General features: G+C 53.8%; 1 protein-coding gene across 1 annotated transcript in view; it reads left to right on the forward strand.

The window, feature by feature from the left end:
* The window catches only part of KRI1 (KRI1 homolog), a 32,196-nt gene extending 19,613 nt beyond the window's left edge, over positions 1-12,583 (forward strand). The window contains exons 13-19 of the mRNA XM_048503885.1: positions 3,492-3,567; positions 4,752-4,858; positions 5,447-5,591; positions 6,683-6,813; positions 6,904-6,968; positions 10,817-10,912; positions 11,400-12,583. Of these exons, the coding sequence (XP_048359842.1) occupies positions 3,492-3,567; positions 4,752-4,858; positions 5,447-5,591; positions 6,683-6,813; positions 6,904-6,968; positions 10,817-10,912; positions 11,400-11,841 (1,062 nt within the window). The 3' untranslated portion in view covers positions 11,842-12,583. The remainder of the gene's footprint in view (positions 1-3,491; positions 3,568-4,751; positions 4,859-5,446; positions 5,592-6,682; positions 6,814-6,903; positions 6,969-10,816; positions 10,913-11,399) is intronic.
* The last annotated feature ends 3,393 nt before the right edge of the window (positions 12,584-15,976 follow it).

Genomic DNA, 15,976 nt, shown 5'->3' on the forward strand with positions numbered 1-15,976 from the left:
GGGTCTCCAGGTAAAAGGTGCGGTGCTATTTGCTGAATTTGAGTTCATGGCGAAGGAAACATTTAAACCAGGGATTCTGGTTCTTGACTGGCAAAGATGCTTCCTCTCTTGTTAGCCAGATGTGTGCCAGGGCTTGCTGGTTGGCAAGAGAGCTGGCTTACCCACGCCTGCATCTGAGAGGGCCTGCCAGGAATAGCTCTCCCAGAGTTCTTATAGAATAGTAACTCCTAACCTGGTGTGTGTGTGTACACCTAGGGGTATGCGCAAGAGCGTTTGATGGTACGCAAAAAATATTACATAATGGGTTTTCTAATATGGGGGTGCAGTATGGGGGATGGGTTGCCAAGGGGTGCGTGGGTGAAGAAAGTTTGAGAACCACTGTTATATAAGGTGCTCTGCTTGCTGTACATCTCCCACTGTGCAGGGAGGACAGACTGGCTTGGGGGCTAAGAGGCAATTTGCAAGTCTGATGGAGGCAAAGGTGTTGACTAACACCTTTCCCAATGCTCACCTAGTATTTTAAGTTGGGTTCGGTGGTTGATGGGTCCTCCGGCTTCTGACCACATTTTCGTAGCAAAACCGTCCTCCAAACCTCACACCTTAATCCACTTATTTCCACTGGATAGTTCTGCTGTCTTAAAAAGGCTCTTCAGGCTCGAGAGCAGAATTGGGGTGAGGGAGGTAGGAAAGGGCCATTCCATAAGCTGCAGTCTACATGCAGGATTTGAATCCAGCCTTTGTCTTGTGATCTTCCTTTTTTTAAAGCAAAAGCTGAGCTGCTTCCAGAACACAGAATAATAGTATTCTGTGTTCCCACCCAATTTCTGCAGCGCTGCCTACATCCTCTCTGATAACTAAGTCCATCTTGGGCCAGTAGGCCTGGAGTTGGGAGCGTTGGCCAAGCATCACTGGGGCACAAGTCCGAAAAATCCAGTGACGCCCTTCAAGCTCCTGGTTCTTATTTTTGCTGCCAAATTTCCTCCCCCCCCCAACCCCCCCCCCCCAGGCATCTAGGAGCACCTTAAAGACTTATGCAGCCACTCTTCTGCAATTCATACAGGTGTTTACAAATCCTTGAAATAATTAAAGGCAAATACTATATCTGACTCTTTAAAAACTGCAAACATTTCTATAAATTACAGCAGTCTACTTATGTTTCTGCCCTGTTTGCGATCGCTTTGTTTTCAGATTTCTGTGGTCCTGATCCCATATTGTTCTGTTCACTGGATGTCTCACCCTGTTGATTATGCTTGGCTTACACTCTGCCATCCGCCTTGAGCCTCAGCAAGAGAGGCGGATAATAAATAACCAGATAATCACAATAATAGTATGTTTTCATCCACCCTTCCTCCAAGACAGTCTACCTGGTTCTCCCCCCCCCCCCTTCTCTGTCTGTATAACAGTGAGGCAGGGTAGTGACTGTCCCAACATCACCCAGTGACCTTCATGACTAATTGGGGCATTTGACCACTGGTTCACAGACTAAACTTAGTTTCCAAACTAAATTGGTAAATGTATAAATGGCAGATCCAAATAAACTCAAAAATACAGACATTGCACTCTGGCTGTGTCCAATCTTATATATTGATCTTACATATAATTAAACAACTTAACACTTCTATTTGTATTTACATTTCCTTATTTCTCTGACAACGTTCTTAAAGTTACAGCATAAGTCTTCCAACTCTTATAACTAAACATAAATAATCACTTAGTCCATCAATTCTTTGTTCAGAAACCATGTAGTCCATATTCCAATTCTGTAGGTTCTACATAAAAACTTCTTGCGCGTATATAACGTTTTTCATGCGTCTTCCTCAGTATGCCAGTATGTTCAATCAACTTCCAACAGTTCTTTGAGGCTTCTAATGGGTATATTGGCTCTCTGTTAAGAGCTGCCCACTCCCATCTCTGCCTTCTTAACAGAGAGCCAATATACCCATTAGAAGCCTCAAGATCAATATAAGATCAATGTAAGATCAATATATAAGATTGGACACAGCCAGAGTGCAACGTGTGTATTTTTTAGTTTATTTGGGCTAATGTTGACATTGCACTCTTAAAGATAGTGGTGATTAAATGGCAGATCCAGCCACGATTCCATCTTTAGCCTCTCTTGACTAGCTGTGAACTGGTTGGACAGTCTTCTCTGTCTCTCGCTCTTCCTTCCTGCTTCAGCCAGCATGATGTGGTGGTCAGGAGCAGTGGACTCTAATCTGGAGAGCCAGGTTTGATTCCCCACGTGAGCAGCGGAGTCTTATCTGGTGAACCAAGTTTGTTTCCCCACTCCTACATATTCCTACTAGGTGACCTTGGGCTAGTTGCAGTTCTTTGGAACTCATTTCTGCCCCACCTGCCTCACAAGGTGCCTGTTGTGGGGAGAGGAAGGGAAAGGAATTTGTCAGCCTTTGGAATCTCCTTACAGGAGAGAAGCGGGGAGGGGTATCCTCCTCATCCTTCACATAAGCAACATCTTATTCCTGTGATAACTGCACAGTGGTTCAGGAGCCACCTGTGGCTCACCTGAGTGCTTTTTCCCAGTGTGGCACCTGCCCGGTTCTTCCGGAAAGTGAGCGTACCCATTGCCCAACAGGGCTTGTTAATTGGCATCAGCTTGAAGGAGCTCCCACCTGAAGGAATATGGGTCAGCTGTCAGTCTGATGCCTGGAATTGAAGTAAACGTGGCTCATTAGGCTGATAGTAATTTCAGATGTGGCCATCCACGGGCTGTGGAGTGAGTGCCATTATCTAGAGCAGTGGTTCCTACACACGCCTCTTACTTGGTACTAAGTCTACTGCAAATTCAGAACAACAATGAGGGGAGTCCTGCTGCTTTTCCTTTATAAAAAAACCTTGCCTGATAAAGGAGCAGCGTGGGAGCCCCTTTCCTCGACTCCCCCCACCCCCACCCCGGCTGCACGCTGAGGAGAGTGCCGCTGTTTTTCCTTTTAAAAATTACATCTTGCCATGCAAAGCAGCCCGCCAGCCCACCCTGACCCTGCAGCTGCCCTCTCCCTCAGCCACACACCCCACACACAGAGGCCCACGGGCACACACATCCCCCCCACCCCCACCCCCACCCCCGAATAGGGTACACAGCAAGGAGAGTGCTGCATCTTTCCTGAAAACTTGGCAGTCATCACATAGTGATAATGGAAAGGCAAGACATTTTCTCCCCCAGCTGGCCCAGGAATCCTTGCCCCGAAATTCTCTTCCCCCCACTTCTGCCTCAAAATACCTTTGAGAATCCCTGACCTGGAGCAATTCACCAGTCCCTTTCCAAAGACATCTTACACGGGCAGCAGGGCCGAGAAGTGAAGCGTTGCTTCCAAAGCAAGCAAGTTTTCAATGCAGACAGTTTCTGGGAAAAGGCTGGAGAGTTCATGTGAGTCGGGGCCTGCAAGTTGCTTATTGCTGGGAGGAGGCGCTGCCCCCAGTTGTCCCGGTGGGCGTTGGTGCTGCTGCTGAGGGCGCCTGCTTGTCTTCCTCAGGAACTCTTTGGAGATGAATATTACGGTGTCAACGAGGAAGAGAAGCCCCAGTTTGAAGCAGAGAGTGGAAGTGACGGTGTGTTGGACGCTCTGGGGCAAGGAGAGCGCAATGGCGGGTTGAAACTGACTTTTATCTAAGAGGGCTTAGATAAACTCACTGAGGCTGGGCCAGCAGGTATCCCCTGTGACGGGTAAATGGAACGGCCACGTTTGGTTGGTGGGACAGCAAATGGTCACAGTTCTCATGTGTTCCTGGGGGTGGGGACAGGTCCTTGGGGGTGTCCGTGGCCAGGATGGCTGCTCAGTAGAAGCCGTGGGCCCTGGACCCGTGGCGGAGGAATAGGATGCCCCTCCCACGCTGAAAACCTCCTGGAGAAACCGTCCGTACGGTTTGAACTGGGATTCAGTCTCGGGCGCTCACATCATTGTGAAGATGTGTCAGAGAACTGGGGGTTCTTAATAGCTGCTCCCCTGGAGCAGGAGCCCCTCCTCGCCGCCTTGAGGCTGGGGACGCCTTTGGACTCCTGGCACAGGGGGGTGGACGCAGCCGTGAAATGGCTGCCTCAACTTGCCTTCAGCACACAGTGCTGCAGTGGCACCATTTTTAAAAATCTGCACTGCCGATCCAATCGCCAGGGGCCTATCAGAAGCCTCGCTGGCAGCCAGCCACCTCAGGCCTTGCTCACTTCAGGAAAGTGGTGAGGCAGCATATGCGGTGGACACAAGAGTTTGGATTTATGCCCCACCTTTCTCTCCTGTAAGCAGGAGACTCAAAGGGGCTGACAAGCTCCTTTCCCTTCCCCTCCCCACAACAGACACCTTGTGAGGTGGGTGGGGCTGAGAGAGTTCTGAGAGAACTGTGACTAGCTCAAGGTCACCCAGCAGGAATGTAGGAGTGTGGAAACACATCTGGTTCACCAGATAAGCCTCTGCCACTCAGGTGGGGAAGTGGGGAATCAAACCTGGTTCTCCAGATTAGAATTCACCTGCTCGTAACCACTCCACCACGCTGGCTCTCAGAAGCACCCCGCGGGGAACTGCATTTCTCCCCCCTTTTCCCCCCCTTGAAGCAGCTGCTCGTTCTAGAAGTGACCGGGGCAGACCAGAGTGTTTGATTTGCAATACAAGCGTTGGTTGCAGGACCCTGTCCTGTCACTAAATATCTCCCCCGAATGGCTGGGAGGGCTCCAGCGGCCGGCGGAATCTGCAGTTGCTGATTTGAACACAGAGTCACAGAGGCTTTAATTTCTCCCAACCAAGGTGAGTGGAATTGGGACAAGTGGACCGGGACGGGTGGTCCTGAAGCGGAGGCTTCGCTGCAGCGGGTGGAGGAATGCCAGCCCCACTGTGAGGATCCTGACTTCGTGGTATGCCTGTTTGTCCTGTTTGTGGGCATCTCCTCCATGTCACCTGGTCCTTCCTGTCCTGTACCATAGAGGCTGGCAGAAGCACCCAGAGGGGCAAATGTTGTGGCCAGAACTGGCAGCATTGTGCTTTCTGCTGTTTAAGAGGGGCCAGCTGGCAGGGCCTCTGGCAACAGGAGGGATTGGCCACGCAAGTGAATGGAATGATGCCCCCACACACACACACACCCCCACACCCCTTGCGGGCGCCACTTGCAGGCGTCTTCTTTGCATGCAGCACAGACCTGTTTTACCTACCAAAGATAAAGCTGCAATTTTGCAAGAGTCTTTCCCAAGCTGTGTTTGAATGGTGGAGGGTGCATTGCGTCCTCTGTGGGTTGCTGGGGGGAGAGATAGAGGCTGGGTGCAGGGTCGTGGGGAGCGAGGCTCTCCACGACCCCAGGGGTGGGGGCCCCTTTGGGCTTCTGTCTGCCTGGCCTGCCAAAACAGGCAAACTGGGGCTGCTTGTTCTGCTCCCCTGAAGGGTCTGTGCTTCTTGCCATTCATTTTCTGGCTCTTCTGTTTGTTCTCCCCCTCCCCACGCACACCAAGATGGATGCCGATTATGACCCCACCCAACAGCCCGGTCCTTCAAAAAAGAAACGGAAGGCAGAGCTCCCCCTGCTGGGCAAGAAGAAACGCCAGTCGCAGTTTGCAAAGGCCCTCCTCCGTCAAGAGAAAAAACTCTTTGACCCAGGTAAGGCTGCTTGCTGTGCTGGCATCTTACCTGGGCAGAGTTTTAGAAGTTGAGCAGGGTGGGTGTCTGGACTGGTAAGGCAGATTGGGATCGGGGTGGGGAGCTGTCTCACCTGGCCAAGGATGGCGAACGCAGGGAGAGAGCAGATCTTCTAAAGGCTTCGCAGCGCTTTTAAAGAGGAGTTTGGCTGCCCCCACGGAGGAGGTTTGGCGGATCTCGTTCTGCTGTAGCTGGGCTTGTACTCTCTTTTGTTTGTCGGAATCCCCTGGCTCCACAAAGGCTAACCAGGTTCTGTTCTAGCAGATGTTTTTGTGGGCTGGACCCCTGTTTGTTGAGGTGCAGTATAGTGGATCCTCACTAAGTGCAAATGCAGATTGTTACTGACCCATGGGGTGACATCACATCCCAACATTTACTATACAGGCTGTGTTCGCCCCAGTCATCTATTCTTTACCCCGAGCAAGCTGGTATTCATTTTACCCACCTTGGAAGGATGGAATGCTGAGCTAGCCTTGAGCCGTCTTCCTGAAACTGACTTCCGTCGGGATCGAACTCAGGTCGTGAGCAGAGCTTGGACTCCAGTGCTGCAACTTACCACTCTGCACCGCGGGGCTCTTGGATCCTCACTAGGCAGACCATTTGTGCAAGAGGCCTGAGAAAGGGGATCGTTATGTAAAATTCAGCTGTAACCAAGAAAAAATCCAGATGCTTTCTTTAGCGTTGTTGTGCTGGCTAAACCCTGCATTGGGTTGAGGAGTTCCAGGTTTTGCTCGGATGACAACTATAATGAGTTAGAAATCCCAGGTCTGTGTGGTACAGTGGTTAGAGTGCTGGACGGAGCCCCCGCATTTGCAGCTCCCCCACAAGGTTCAAGGAAACAGACCTGAGTTGTCCGTGAAGTGCTTGCAGATGTGCTGGAGGAGCCAGGATCATTGTTTAGCTTGAAAGAATTATGTTCAGCGCATCGGTATTTCCCTGTGTGGCAGGAACTGCAGCATTTGGGTGGGTTGGATGGGCCCCGGGAGAGCTGAAGAGACCTGTGCAGCCTCCACACTGTGAAGAAAGCTCTCCAACTGCTTTTGTTCTTACAGCGACGGAGACGTTCGAGAAATACCTGGACGAGTTCTACCGCCTGGACTACGAGGATCTGATCGGGGACGTGCCCTGCCGCTTCAACTACCGCAGTGTGGTTCCCTGCAGCTACGGCCTCTCCACTGAGGAGGTAACAGTTTCGAGCCTCCCGTGGCCTTCGCCCTTGAGCAGCCGACTAAGCACAAAAACCCACCGCTTTCTTTCTCCCCCCACCAAAAAGATCTTGGCTGCCGATGACAAGGAGCTGAACCGCTGGTGCTCTCTGCGGAAGACCTGCATGTACAGGTGAGAGGTGGAAGTGGACAGGTGCTATTGGGAGGGCTGCCCTGGACTCAGGTGGCTGTGGCTCGTTTGGCGGGGGGGGGGGGGCTCTCCTGGGAAGCAGCAGGTGAGGCCTGGGACTCAATCAGGCCTCCTGCTTGAAGGTTTGGAAAGAGTTCATGATTTCTTTGGTCAGAAGTGGCAGTGCCAGCGAGCAGGTGATGCAGAGTTGAGGGGGGGGGGTGCCCCCGGTGTGTCAGGATGGGCAGAGGTCTGGCCCCACAGCTGTCTAGTAATGGCTACTAATAAGGCTACTACTAATTGAAGCCAGTGTCGTGTGATGGTTAAGAGCAGCAGCCTGTGGCCTAGTGAATTGGATTTGTTTCCCTGCTCCTCCACATGAAGCCTGCTGGGTGACCTTGGGCCAGTCACTGTCTCAGAACTCTCTCAGCCCCGCCTCCCTCACTAGGTGTGGGGAGAGGAAGGGAAAGGAGTTTGTAATCCGCCTTGAGTCTCCTGACAGTTGAGAAAAGCAGGGTATAAATCCAAACTCCTCTTCATCTTCCTCCTCATGAAGCTTGCTTGGGTGATCCTGGGCCAGTCACAGTTCTCTCAGGACTCTCTCAACCCCACCTGCCTCACAAGGTGCCTGTGGTGGGGCGAGGAAGGCAGTGTGATTGGAAGCTGCTTTGAGATGCTTAAAGGGAGAGGGAAATCAGGGTACAAGAGCCATGTGTTTTCCTTTTTCTAATTGGAAGACTGGCTTTTGGTTCAGACACATTCTGCAGTGATGCATTATGGACTAGTGTAGTGTGGTGTTTTGTTGTGTGTGTTTCAGGTTTGTTTTTTAAAACAAACAGACTGGGTGATGGGTCTTCCTCACAGGTGTTGGAATTCATAAAGGCCAGCCACCTGTGATTGCTGAAGAGGCATTCCTTTTGCTCCATTGACTCTCATGGAGGAAGGGGGGCTGGACTGGAATCATGGACTAGCCCCCCTCCCCCCCCCCCAGTGGCATGTTTGTCTGTACCAATGAACTGGGCAGGTATGCTTTAGGTCAGCACTGCCTCTCCCTGTACAGCCCCGAAGCTGCGTACTGCTAATCCCTGACCCAGACGATGCCCAGCTGACTTTCTCAGCTCTGGCCCTGCCTGGTGAAGCCCTCTGTCAGTTGAGACCAGGGCCCGGCGGGACCTCACTCAGTTCTGCAGGACCTGCAAGGTGGAGCTGGTCTGCCAGGCTGAGGCAGGAACGATTTTAGCAAATGGATTTGTTACCAGTCTGGCCCTCCCTCTTTCTCTCCCCCCCCCCACCCCCATTATAGAGGATCGGGGCAGACTGTGCTTAAAATGAGTTCTTAGATACCACATCTGTTTTTACAGTCAAGGTCTTAAATGTGATTGTATTTTTATCTGACGGAAGCCACCCTGAGCCCATAAGGGGAAGGGCGGTGTACAAATATAAATACTAAGCCATGCTCCCCACTGAGTCTGGGAATTCCAAGCCTACTGGGCCGTGTAGCTGAATACCTTCCCGTTACAAAAGCCGAGGCAGCCCAGAGCTTACGCTTCCACTTGCTTTAACGCTAGGCCGCCTGCCCTCCGCTCTGGAGGATTCCGGACACCTGCAGGAGGAGCCTGCCCTTGGGATTCAGGCACTGTTGAAGCCGTGCAAGGGATGTCAGTCTTCTGCTCATTCTGGGTGGTGATTTGGGCCCAGCTCTTAACCCGCCTTCTTGCACTGAAGGCCGACTGTTGCAGCCGTGACGTTCTTTTTATTAACTGGCCCTTCCTTCCGCAGATCTGTGCAAGAGGGTAGCTGGTTTCCTACAGGGCGCCATAAACCTTTGCGTTGTTAGGAATAAGTGTTAATCTAGGTATTATTAATTTGCATATTTAGCAAAGGCTCATAGGTATGCTGTTAAAAAAATTAAATTCATTTTTATTTTTATATCCTGCCCATCCCAGAAGGGCTCAGGGCAGCAACAACATGTTAAACCTACATTACAGTTAAAAATCATAATTTAAAAAATGCTCGCCATGACTTAAAAGATAGCCCAAAGGCAGGACGAGGTCTGCTAAAAGACAACTTTTTTCAACACACAGAGCCTGTCGACAGGCTGAGCATCTGAGGCTTCTGTGCCTGGCCTGGCCTGGCGGGGGGGGGGGGGGGGGGCGACCTTGTGGGGGTGCGACAGAAAGGCCTGGGCACCATTTCCCCCTCCCTACGCCCCTGGGGTGCAAAAAATAAGGCATCCCCTGGAAATAAGCCCTAACACAACTTTTGGAGCAAAAATTAATATAAGACCATGTCTTATTTGGGGGGAAACATGCAGTTACCCTCTTTCCTCTCCATCCATTCTCTTGGCCGCTTGGGTTTTCCCAGGGCACGGTGACCAGGATAGTGTGTGAGTCCAAGACATACAGGAGGTTTTATTGAAAAGATTGCATTCAGGATAGGGAAAAACCAGAAGGAGTTTGGATTAAAACCCCACCCCTTTCTCTCCTGCAGGAGACTCAAAGGGGCTGACAATCTCCTTGCCCTTCCCCCCTCACAACAAACACCCTGTGAGGTAGGTGGGGCTGAGAGAGCTCCGAGAAGCTGTGACTAGCCCGAGGTCACCCAGCTGGCGTGTGTGGGAGTGCACAGGCTAGTCTGAATTTCCCAGAGAAGCCTCCACAGCTCAGGCGGCAGAGCGGGGAATCCAACCTGGTTCCTCCAGATCAGAGTGCACCTGCTCTTAGCCACTACGCCACTGCTGCTCCCGTGAGAATTTTGTGTCTGCATGAAGCCAGCACAAAGAGGCGCTGCTGAGTCTGCGTGGCCTTCACTTCTCTGGCTGTCCTGTCATTCTTTCCCTGGCCTTTGACAACTCAGGGGACAGCAAGATGGCAGCGGCTGCTTTGCTTGTTGCCAGGGAGAGGCACAGAGGCCGTGGGGTTCCTGTTCGGAGGCTTCTCTTGGCAGGAAGCCTGCCTGCCCTCGATGCCTCGCGCTCTCCGAAGCGCAGGGAAGAGTGCCTGGGGAACCACCTGGCCCTGGGAGGGCGGCGGCTCAGCACGCGGAAGGGCCCTGGTTCAATCCCGAGAAGGACCAGGCAGTCGGTGGGGACGTCTTCGGCCTCCGCCTGAGCTGCTGCTGGTCTGAGTCAACGGGGCTCCCCTTGATAGACGGAGGGTCCGATTTGGCCGAGGGCAGCTGCACGTGTCCGCAGGAGGGGGCTCAGCGGAACACAACAGTTTCAGAGAACAAGGAGCTTTAAAAGCCCAGGAGTGGCACTGAGATGGGGGGGAGGGGGATCCATGCATGACTGTGAAGAACAGCAGGAGCCCCTCTTCTCTTCTCACTGTGGCATCACCCGCGTGACATCAAGTGCAGGTGGACAGGCTCCATGTCTCACTGTTAGCACAAAACTGGGCAGGCAGGCAGAGCCCGATTTTAACTGCTATCATTTCACGGCCGCATCATCCAAGAGAGAGTCCAGAATACTGCAGACGTGCCAAGAGAACATGGTGATTTTACTAGCTGGCTCTCACGTTGGAGAAGAAGAGTAGTTGTTTTTTCAAACCCTGCCTTTCTCTACGGAAAGGGGTCTCAAAGTGGCTCACCATCACCACAACAGGCACCTCGTGAAGAAGGTGGGGCTGGGAGAGTTCAGAGAGAACTTTGACTGGCCCAAGGTCACATGTGGCTTCATGTGTAGGAGCAGGGAAACAAATCTGATCTGCTGTTCATGTGGAGGAGTGGGGAATCAAACCTGCCTCTGCCTCTGAGCTTGGTCTCGTGGAGTCTGCTGTGTCTACCTCTTCTCTCCCGTTCTCCCGAAAGAGCTGCGTATTTGGGTCTGACCAGGGTCTCTGGCTTCTGTGCAGGTCAGAGAAGGAAGAGCTGCATGACAAGGAAGTCTACCAGTGCAAAGGCCAGCACACCTGGAAGAAGCAGCAGATTTTGAAATCCCTCTGGGCAGAGTATGTATGACGGGGGTGGGCTGGGAGAGGCGGCGGAGCTCTCGGCCTCCACCCGAAGCCCTGCTCTTCCCTCTTCACCTTCGCTAGCCCCGTGACTCCCGGGGGGGTTGCAGAGTCAGACTGCAGATTCAGAGGAGCCCCTTCCAGACTGCCCTGTGGGAGTGAGACCAGTGCTGGCACCAGTGCTGGGGTGTGTGCGCGTGTGTGCGCGTTCTGTACATGGATCAGAAATGAGCCTGGCTTCCCCCTGCCATCCAGATAAGTGTCTGCAGCCTTCCCAAAAACCATCTTCTGGACAGTAGGGGTGGGAAGGGGGAGACCCTTTTGCTTCCTGCCGATCTGCCGTCTCCCTCGTCCTCAGCCAGTGGGCGGCCCAGGGGAGGCTCCAGGGGTCCTTGGGGCAGAAGGCAGCAGCCAGATGGGCTCCCACCTCCCCCTGAACTTGCATTCCTGTCCCTTTGTGGTCAAGAGCTTGATTTCCTTGCAGCGAGGGAGAGCCAGAAGGTGCAAAGGCGGTTCCAGGCAAGAGAAGGAAGAAGGGTCCGAAGAAGGCGCCACGGCAGGAGCTGCCTTCTAAAGAGCTGTCCCCCGTCGCCCCAGCGTGCAAGGAAGGGGGGCTCCAGCGTCCCAATGGAACAGCCAGCATCGCTCTGAACCCGATTGCGGGCAAGGCAGCCCCGGCAGCCGCCTCCTCAGTGGACCCCTGTCCGCCTGCTGCAGCGCCTGGTCTGAGACGAAAAGGGGGCAAGAAGGGGCAGCTGCTGGGGGCTAAGGTGCGGGTTGGGGGCTCAGAGTTCAGCCGCTGCCGGCTCCAGGCCTACGGGCTGAATCCCAAGCGCCTGCACTACCGCCAGCTGCTCCGGGAGAGGCAGAAGAGAAAGCTGAAGAAGAAGAATAAGAAGGTGGCGGCATTTGGGCACACCCAGTAAAGCGGGGGAGCAAATTAATGCAAGGAGAATGGTTCTGCTGGCCCTTGAGCTGAGCAGGACCATCTTGGACTCCGTCAGTAGAAGGAACGTGTGAGTTCTTGGGGCTCCAATAAATCCCTCTGCTCTCCTACGACCTCTGGATTTTTCTTCAGCTGTTTGTTCTCTAACATCTACAACTGGATTCAAGGAAGAGCGATCAGCTGCCATCATCCTGGAAGCAGGATCAGCAGGCCCAGTGGCAGCTAGTACAAGATCCATTTAGCAAAGTCGTGCTTTAAGGGATTGGTTCATTCAGATTTGCTCAAGGAAGTGAAAAGGAATGCCCTCCCCCACCCCGAGGATACTGGAGCGCTCTGGAGAGTTTTGCAAGTCTCAAAAGCTGGAATCATCATTCTCCCCCACTGCCTGGTGGAATTGAGTCACCCCCTCCCCATTTCCTAGCAGGCTACACTAGGAAGTCCTCTCCTCTTGGCCTTTTCAAATGTTGTGACCTCGAGGGGACTGAGGGCAGCTAGTCAAGGGCCAAAGAACAGCTTTGGGGAAGGTAATCCAGACAAGAACCTCTTTCTTCTCCCTTGTTTCTGACTCTTATCAGTGGCAGAGTGACCGTCTCAGGGTGGAGCTCCCTGAAATGACCACTTCTGTCCCAGGTTCCCTCTCTCCATTGTACTGGATTACTTCCCGACCAACTATTATAACTGCTCAAGAGTACGAATCCTGCCCAATAAAACCTTATTCCTGACTTTAGTGTCAATGTGTGTGGCTCAAAAATGTGCTCAATGGAGACAACGTTGGACTTGGGTAGCTATTTCTGCAAACCTGGGGGGGGGGGGGGCCTGAAAAGGTTGTGAAAGCTGGAAAGCCGTTTCTGCCCGTTCTGGCGGTGGCTTTTGGCAGCGGCGGCTGCCCATAGCAGGGCCTGATCAGCAGCAGCATCCTGTATGGTGGGTGACGGGACCTCCCAGTCCCCCATGAAGCCTTGGATGGAGAAGGGCGGTGGAGCTGTGTGGTCCCCTTGCCAGGCCCACCAGTGGCCGGCTGATTGGGGAGTCCTATAGCCAAAAGCTCACCCCACCCCCACTTTCAGCTCCAACACCCTCCTCCCAGTCAGTCAGCTGGCCAGGAGAGCGGGGGGGAGGGGGGCTGCGAGGGGATGGGAGCCACTAAAGGGGTGAATGCTGAGTGACAAGGAAAAGGAACCCACGGGGAGGACTGAAATCCCCTCTCCCCACAAGTCCTTCCGGGCCCCCCACTTGTACAGACTGCTGGCTTGTGGTGATGCCTTGGGGTGGCAGCTGAGCAGGAGGTGCCCTCTGTTGGCTGCGTGGGGTGGGAGGGGCGGCTGGTGGCCCCCCCCCCCTCTGGGTTTTGGTCCACCTGGCTGGGAAATGGAGCAGCAGCAGCAGCAGCTCCAGTTCTGCCCTCTTGGCTTTCGTCGCCAGCCGGCCTGTCGAGGTTCTGAGCAGCTTTAGAGAGGTGAGCTGAGGCGAGGCTCGTGGCTGAGAGGCTTAAGGGCCCGCAGCACAAGCCTGGTGTGGGTGCTGCTGCAGTGCTAGAGGAGGCCTGTCCCGGCCGGGCCCCCGAGTCCACCAGAGTGGCTGTTCCCGAGAACCCCTCTGACATGAGCTGCTGCTGGCTGCCCTTCGCCATCTGGAAGCGCCGCGCTTGGCTCGCGGCTGTCCTCGTCTCCCTTTGGCTGCTGCTGCTGCTGCTGCTCCGGTGGCCCCTGAATGGACGGTGAGTCCTTTGGGCTGGGGAAGGTTCGTTTGCTTCAAAGTGCTTCATGCCTTTCGGCCCAGGCTGCCTCGGAAAAGACTCCTGCGTCTTGGCAGGCCCCAGTTCAGTCTAAAGGCAATTCTCAAAGGCTGCCCCTGGAGAACTGCCGCCTGCCAGTCTCCCTGGGTGCGCTGCCACTCCAGAAGATCGATTCTGTGCCTGGGCTCAAGTTTCCCCTCCGCTGCTGGGCAAGATCTCCCTGGGGGCAGCCTGCTGCGAAGGCCCTCGCTCCGGTAGACACCCTCTTCCTGCTTGCACAGAGGCGACCACCTTGCAGCTGTCCAGATAGTCCGTGTTCGCCGTGGGCAGGGGTGAGAGCCTTGGTGCCTCCACTGGCTCTTCAGGACAGCTCCATTTGAGTCCAGTCGCACCCGAGATGCTGGCAAGGTTGGGGGGGGGGGGTGCTTTCGAAAGTCAAAGTTCCTTCCGGCAGATACTCAGATGGCAGAGGGAGCTTTGACTCAAAAGCAGCGTTTGCTTGCAGAGCAGCCGCATGCGCCACCTGCACCACCAACAGATGACAGTTTGTGGCTTGTAGAGGCTTTTGCACTTGCATCTTCCAGGAGTGAAATCTTATTGGCTGCATGTATCCCCCACCCCCCCACCCCCCCGGGCTACAGGTGCGTCATTAAAGTTGGGTCCCTTTTTTTGCTGTCAAGTCATGTCTGACTTATGGCAACCCCTTAGTGGTGTTTTCAATTGAGAAATTTGCTATTGCCAGTCTCCACGTTGCCCCCCTGCTGCTCTTTGGAGGTCTCCCATCTAAATACCAGCTAGACTTGGGGCTGAGAACATGTGATTAGCCCAAGGTCACCCAGCAAATTTCCTCAGCTGAGAGGGGATTTGAACCCGGGTTCCTCAGGTCTGCTTTCAAGGGCTCTACTTGAGTCTCCCTCCAGTTCCCAGTGCCCATCGATTCTGCTTGAGTTGCAAACCACCGTCATTTACAAGTCCCTTTTGACATCCCTCTTCCCCACGAGCACATTTTGATGTCTTTTGGCCAGGGGCACGTCCATTCTGCGTTGCCTTACTGGAGGCGGCACGGAATAGCTGGGGTGCTCCCTGACCTCTCCTTTGCCCACCCTTGCTGCTGTTCCTGTTTTACCCAGAATCCTATTCTCAGGGTTCCTCCCGGTCATTTCTCTTCTCTGTCCACCCTGAGGGCCGAGCATGTCTTCTACAATCTCTCTCCGGCCAAGTCTAGCTCAGTAGTGAGAAGCCGCTCCTGTGGCTCTCCAACCCAGTGTGGGGTTCTCTCACCATAAAGGCCTGTTTCTGTTTTAAGTGAGAAAGCGAAGTTCCAGCCTTGGCAGCGGCTCAGCTCTGCTTTCAGTGGGGATCTGGAGACCAAGTCTCACCGCTGCTGAGGAGGTGGGGAAGGGACCTCACCAGAGGCCATCTCTGGCCCCTCCTTTGACGGGGCTGTTTCCACCTGCTGACCAGCTGAGTGTTGGTGGGCGAAGGCCAACGCTGCCGGGACTTCATCTGTCTCGAGATGGACAGTGGACTGCTGTGTAGCTACACACCAAGGGTGCTGCTGCTGCTGCTGCTGCTGCTGCTCAGACTGGCTCAAGGCAAAGTCATAAGAACAATGCCATAAATCTGCAACATCAATGACAGGCATTGAAGAGAAGTTGTCAAAAGCAGGCCAGGAGCATAAAACAAACGCTGAGCAGCAACTTAGTCCTCCAATATAGACCCCCCCAATAAATAAAGTTTTAAGAAACCGGTCAGAACCAGGAAGATTTGACAGCTCCCCCAAGGGGGGGGACGGGACGGGACAATCCAGTATTGATGCACCCATCTGACCCTGCAGGTGCTTCTCAGTATACTCTTCACATATTTTGACTGTCAGAATTTCAATTTCGAAAAGGGGGTCAGGACATTTGGGTGAGGAGGACGAGGTTAGTGGGAGGGGTCCCAAAACGCTCTGAACCTGCAGGCATCTCTGGCATGTTGAGAGCGGGTGGTCAGGGCACCCCCAAAGGTCCACCAGCAGAGGTGGAATCAAATGCCAGAGGTGGAGCTTTGCAAAAGGACTGTCTAGCGACCACGCAACACTTCCTTCTGTCAAGTCCAGCCATTGGTCTGGCTGGAAGCCTGGTCCAGCTGCTGGCAAGGCAATGAGCCTGTTACTACTCATCTACCCCACCCCCCAGCAACAGCCCAGCTCCCCGGACTTGGGGTTGTCTGCTATCAGAGAAGACATCTGGAGTTGCTCTGGGTTTTAAGTGAAGTGGGGGGAGGAGGGCTGCGGGAGGACTTGATTGGGACCGAGCAGCGGCCTCCCCAGGCTCAGAATTGTGGAGCAAATGGGATCCCCCCGCCCCCCCCCCCGCCCCCGCAGGTTTCGCAGGCT

This window comes from Sphaerodactylus townsendi, linkage group LG07 (assembly GCF_021028975.2).
Source record: "Sphaerodactylus townsendi isolate TG3544 linkage group LG07, MPM_Stown_v2.3, whole genome shotgun sequence".
In the NCBI taxonomy this organism is placed as follows: Eukaryota; Metazoa; Chordata; class Lepidosauria; order Squamata; family Sphaerodactylidae; genus Sphaerodactylus; species Sphaerodactylus townsendi.